General features: G+C 38.1%; 1 protein-coding gene across 1 annotated transcript; it reads left to right on the top strand.

Annotated features, from left to right (window-relative positions):
• Nucleotides 1–3101: 3101 nt before the first annotated feature.
• Nucleotides 3102–3785, top strand: LOC114621250 (activated RNA polymerase II transcriptional coactivator p15). The gene has a single exon (XM_028767503.1). The coding sequence runs from the start codon at nucleotides 3142–3144 to the stop codon at nucleotides 3523–3525; it is 384 nt and encodes a 127-aa protein (XP_028623336.1). The 5' UTR covers nucleotides 3102–3141; the 3' UTR covers nucleotides 3526–3785.
• Nucleotides 3786–5643: the final 1858 nt, after the last annotated feature.

Raw genomic sequence — 5643 nt, forward strand, 5'->3', positions numbered from 1 at the left:
ACAGGTCACAGTTTTTTCTTTGGTCAGTGATAATTCTTTTTCTGCTACAGGAGAAGCAGTTATACAAGGAGAATGTTATGTCCTGGGCAAAAAAGGAAGTAGACTTCAGAATTCTCCTGTGAATGAGTCTAGAGTTGGGAAACAGGGATAGCTTCAGAACACCGAAGCAGCCAAGAAGCCACGGGAACCTGATGAGTTCTTTTTCGAGTTTCTCTCAATGGTGTTACCACAAGTGGAGCTCAGCAATGCAGTGTAAAGTGAACCAACACATGCATGTTGTTAGTGAAGAATAGTGAGACGGGGTAAAGCAAACGTTTCAATGTTCGAGCTCCCACTGTCTGTGGGGTCATATTTATATTCCCTCGGTACATCACGCGTCCTTTCACATGCCTGCTATAGCAAAGCATCCTTTCACCTGTGTCAGATTCAGGAAAACATTCTTTCACTTTAGCAAGACATCCTTTCATCCGTGTGCTCCAGCAAAACATCATCTGACATAACTGCCTTTCCAAAGAAACCAGAAGTTTCCACTTGACACATGGCTACCCAGTGTTCTCCCCCCACCCTACATAGGACATGTGGTTTAAGCAAGAGAAACATTTATTATAGGTCATTAAAATGTCGATAATCAAAACTTATTGCTGTATAAACCAGCTCATCTTAGCTTGTAAAGCTTTGAAAGCAGCCTGAAGAGTAATTGTAAGTAATGATTATAGCAGGTACATGGTAGCTCTTCTGTGAGTTTAGGCTGGGGGACTGACTTACATATTGCTTTGATTCTGTTATAAATACTGAAAAAAAAACCCACAAGTCACAGAACGTAAGTCTAAGTGTGAGAGGTGGTCTTTCCTCTTAAAGACAAAGCATGGTCTGTGACTAAGCACCCTCTCCTTTTTTGTTTTGCTCCCTGGGTAATGAGGGAGAGCCTCTGAGCCACCCTCTGAGGTCCTAGTTGAGTGGCTGTCAGTGCTTTATGGAAAGCATATTGTAAATCTTCACTTTCTCTCATCATAAACCAGTGTGAGAGTTGGCATCTGTGCTGCAAGTGGAATTTTCTGCTTTTAGTGATTTGACACTTTGGCCCTTTTGTTACAAATCCAGTTTTAATTTTCTTAACATAGTCCAGGCACAGCACATAAACCCCTGCACCCTGGGGAGGTTTGTATGGTCAGTTCCATTAGAGACTACATTTTTTTCTCCCTCTCTCTTTTTTTTTTAACTTTGCTGAAATTGATTACAAGTGTTGCAACAAGCATGCAGGCGATTTCCTTGTCTGGCAGCTCAGGACCACGGAAAAGCGAGCTGTTGGAGTACACATCAGTTGGTGAACTTGGATAGTATTGTATGGAAAGGGTCACACCACATGGGTAGAAAACAAGGAGCTGCTGGCCAGTGCATTTCCTAGCTGCAAATTGAACATTTTCAGAGACCTTCATGTTAAAAAAAAATCGCAACTGAAAATTGTCTAAAAAAATATTCAAAGGATACATGTCTGTCCTTATTTTACATAAAACTTTCCGTTGTCAGTATTTCACACTTGACTTCTGTGAACTATCCCATTCTGTTGGCTTTTGTGGTAGCCCTTTCTTCTCTATCTCATATAATCCGTTTAGTTTCAACGTGATCTTTTTTTGCTGGACCCTTTTCCTATGCTTAGTGTTAAATGTTCCCATTCGCTACCACTCTATCACCTGCTCTTTTTACCACCCTATACTTGAGTAATTTCACCAATTTCCATTACTTAAACTACACTGTCTATGTTATTATCTCTGTGACTCCAGACAAATCTCCATACTATCTCCAAGCCACCATATCTTGGTTCTCCACAGGCACAACTCATTTTTCCAAGTCTCTTCATTTACTTTATTTGCTTCATCTCTCATCTAAATACAGATCTTGCATTTTACTCCCCTATGAACTTATGCTTTTCCTTAAGCCTGAAATGTTATCTTCTCCATCTGGAAACTTGCTGTTCATCCTTCAGAGCCCAGAACTGATGTCACCTTCTTTGTGAAGCTTTCTATGGTATTCCTCATAATAATTACCTTATTCGTCTGTGCTCCCATACCATATATAAATATGCAGCCCAGAGCATTTATCACATTATAAAAGAGGATTTTCATGTTTGTTTTTCTATTACACTTTTATAACAAATTGATTTTGTCGTGTTTGTCTTTCCATTAAACTTTAAACTTCTCTGTAGCAGGTACCTATTAATCTTTCGTCCTCCAAGACCCAACAGCATGCTTGACACAAAGTTGGCTCTCAACGCAGACTTTTGCAATGAACAAATATGGAATGAGTTAGAGATTAAGTAGGTTTAAACGGAGCCGGCTAAGAAATAATACATTTCTTTAACTTACTATTAATCCTTTACATTTTTATGGCCCTTTAAACTTTCAAATCATAACCAGGCACATTATTTTATACTCTCATTTACAACATCCTTGCAAGTTGGGTGGAGTAGGAATTACTTCTTGCCTCTTAGAAAGCAAAATACTCAAGAGGATCTAGTAATGTAGCTATGGACTTATGATCAGAACTTAGTCTTTTAGAATGCTCTACAGTGCTCTTGGAGTTTTCAAATGAGAATGATAACATTATTCCTGAGTTTAAGATGTATTGAAAATGGATGATATTATTTTAAATTTTATAAATAGAAGTATTTAATTATACAAAACATAGATAATTAATTTAGCTACTTGCTGCAGTTTTATTTCTAGGTCCCCATATAAGCAACATTATATGGATTCAACAGGCTATATTTCAGAATATATTTCAGGCTATATTTCTATATATGCATGGAATTACAATTGATAAGGAAAGAGGGCATAGATTTGAAGGAGAATACGGGAGAGATTGGAGGGAGGAAAGGGAAGGGAGATATATTTTAATTAAAATACAGTCTTGAGAGGTTGGAGAGATGGCTCCACTGGCTGCTCTTCCAGAGGTCCTGAGTTGAATTCCCAGCAACTACATGGTGGCTCACTACTGTCTACAATGGTAGCTGATGCATTTTTCTGGCACACAGGTGTATATGAAGATAGAACACTCATATACATAAAAAAGAAATCTTAAAAATGTTTTACAGTCCGGAGCAAGCGAGCGAGGTAGAGGCTGTTGGACGGCAGGAGCGGAGCAATGCCTAAATCAAAGGAACTTGTTTCTTCAAGCTCTTCAGGCAGTGATTCTGACAGCGAAGTTGAAAAAAAGTTGAAGAGGAAAAAGCAAGTTGTTCCAGAGAAACCTGTGAAGAAGCAGAAGCCTGGTGAGACTTCTAGAGCTCTGGCCTCCTCCAAGCAGAGCAGCAGCAGCAGAGATGACAACATGTTCCAGATCGGAAAGATGAGATATGTCAGTGTTCGGGACTTTAAAGGAAAAATTCTAATTGATATTAGAGAATATTGGATGGACTCAGAAGGTGAAATGAAACTAGGGAGGAAAGGTATTTCTTTAAACATGGAACAGTGGAGCCAGCTGAAGGAACAGATCTCTGACATAGATGACGCAGTAAGAAAGCTGTAAAGTCTGAGCCATACCAACCCTGTACTGTTGCAGTTGTTTTAATCTGTCTTTTTACATTGGCTTTTGTTTTCTAAATGTTGTTTTCCAAGCTGTTGTATATTTGGATTGCAGAACAGTTTGTAAGACAAATACTTTTTTTTTTAATGTGCATTATTAAAATGTTCTAAGTGAAGCTAATTGTCAACTTTATTAAAGAGGATTGCTTTGTGCCCCCTACCTAGTGTAAAATAAAGTCAGATCATTACAAACTTAAAAAAAAAGTTTTAAAAATACAATCGTGAAAATAAATACAAAACATTTTTTTGAAAAGGACACGGAAAACCCTTTTATGTTTATTTAAAATTCATGTAAGACATAGATGTATATTATGCTAATTAATATAAAATATAAATGTTACACATGCATATATAATTTGAATAAAGTTATTGTACTGGTTGGTTTTGTTTGTCAACTTGACACAAGCTGGAGTTATCACAGAGAAAGGAGCCTCCCTTCAGAGAATGCCTCGAGATCCATCTGTAAGGCATTTTCTCAATTAGTGTTCAAGGGTGGGAGGGCCCATTGTGGGTGATTCCATCCCTGGCCTGGTAGTCCTGGCTTCTATAAAAAAAAGCAAGCTGAGCAAGCCAGGGGAAGCAAGTCAGTAAGTAACATCCCTCCATGGTCTCTGCATCAGCTCCTGCTTCCTGACTTGCTTGAGTTCCAGTCCTGATTTCCTTTGGTGATGAACAGCAATGTGGAAGTGTAAGCTGAATAAATCCTTTCCTCTCTGACTTGCTTCTTGGTCATGATGTTTGTGCAGGAATAGAAACCTTGACTAAGACAGTTATGTTACTTGGAGAGATAGTACTTCCCCACCAAAAGCCACAGATTATCAACAGACAGGCAACAGAATCAGAGTTAAGTCCCCAACACAGTTGTTGGAGGACCTACATGAAGACCAAGCTGCACATCTGCTATGTATGTGTGGAGTTGGGGGCTAAGTACAGCCAGTATATGTTATTTGGTTGGTGGGTCTGTCTCTAAGAGGCCCCAAGGATCCAGGTTAGTTGTCTTTGTTGGTTATTCTTCCACAAGATTTTCTGAGCTCCTTCTAATGAAGGTGGTTGAGTCAGCTGCTGGGTGGATCCTCTCAGAGGACAGTCGTGCTAGGTTCCTGTCTGCAAGCATAACAGAATATCATTAATAGCATCAGGGGATTGGTTCTTGCCCATGGGATGGATCTCAAGTTGGGGCTTCATTGATTGCCCATTCCCTTAGTCTCTGCTCCATATTTTCTATATATGATGTGGAAGTTATACAGTCTTAGCAATGTTGTTACCTATTAAAGATCTGCACAATGATAACAGTCGTTGATATACCAATGTATGTGTACAAGGAATCACAAGTTCCCATCTCTAGATGAAAAGCTGAGAATGAGGATGAGTATTCTCCTGACAGGTTATACAATTCCAAGTGGCCAGCCCCAAACACATACATATATGAACAACAACAAATGAACTCAGCATAATAATTAAAATAATAAAGAACAGGCTATGAATTTTATAGGTGGGGCATGGAAAGAATTATATAGATGAAAAAGAAGTATGGAAATGATGGAAATGCAGTACTCATGCACAGAATTTTTTAAAATTTAAAGCTTTAAATTAAATTTCTTTTGTTATCATTTGAAGCCAAATTTCACTATGTATTCCAGACTGGTACGGAGTTTGCTATCCTCCTACCTCTGTTTGTCAAACTAAATACTGGCTTATTTAATTCTCACAAAAATCTCTATAAAATATCTTCATTTAAAAATGTAAAACCTGAGATTTAAAGAAGTTAAGAAAAGTGTTCAATGTTATAAAATTGGTATTCTGCACAGCCAGGAGCTCTTGTTATTTCAAAGCTTATAACTTACTTTTTGCATTAGCTTTTTCAGTCAAGTTGACTTTAGTGTTTAAAGCAGTGTTAAGTTCATGGCAAATTTGATTAGGAAGATAGCATCAATAAAGGTCCCCTCCTCCTTTTCAAATACATAGCATCTTGCTACATCTCCAGATATACCAATCTGTATTTGTTACAATTGATGACCCTAAAATTTGACATCATCATCCAGAATATATAATTAACACTTAG

This window comes from Grammomys surdaster, unplaced genomic scaffold, assembly GCF_004785775.1.
Source record: "Grammomys surdaster isolate TR1022 unplaced genomic scaffold, NIH_TR_1.0 173, whole genome shotgun sequence".
In the NCBI taxonomy this organism is placed as follows: domain Eukaryota; kingdom Metazoa; phylum Chordata; class Mammalia; order Rodentia; family Muridae; genus Grammomys; species Grammomys surdaster.

What these genes read in the sequence shown, in the direction of transcription:
- LOC114621250 (XM_028767503.1), top strand. Translation starts at nt 3,142, where the DNA reads ATGCCTAAATCAAAGGAACTTGTTTCTTCAAGCTCTTCAGGCAGTGAT.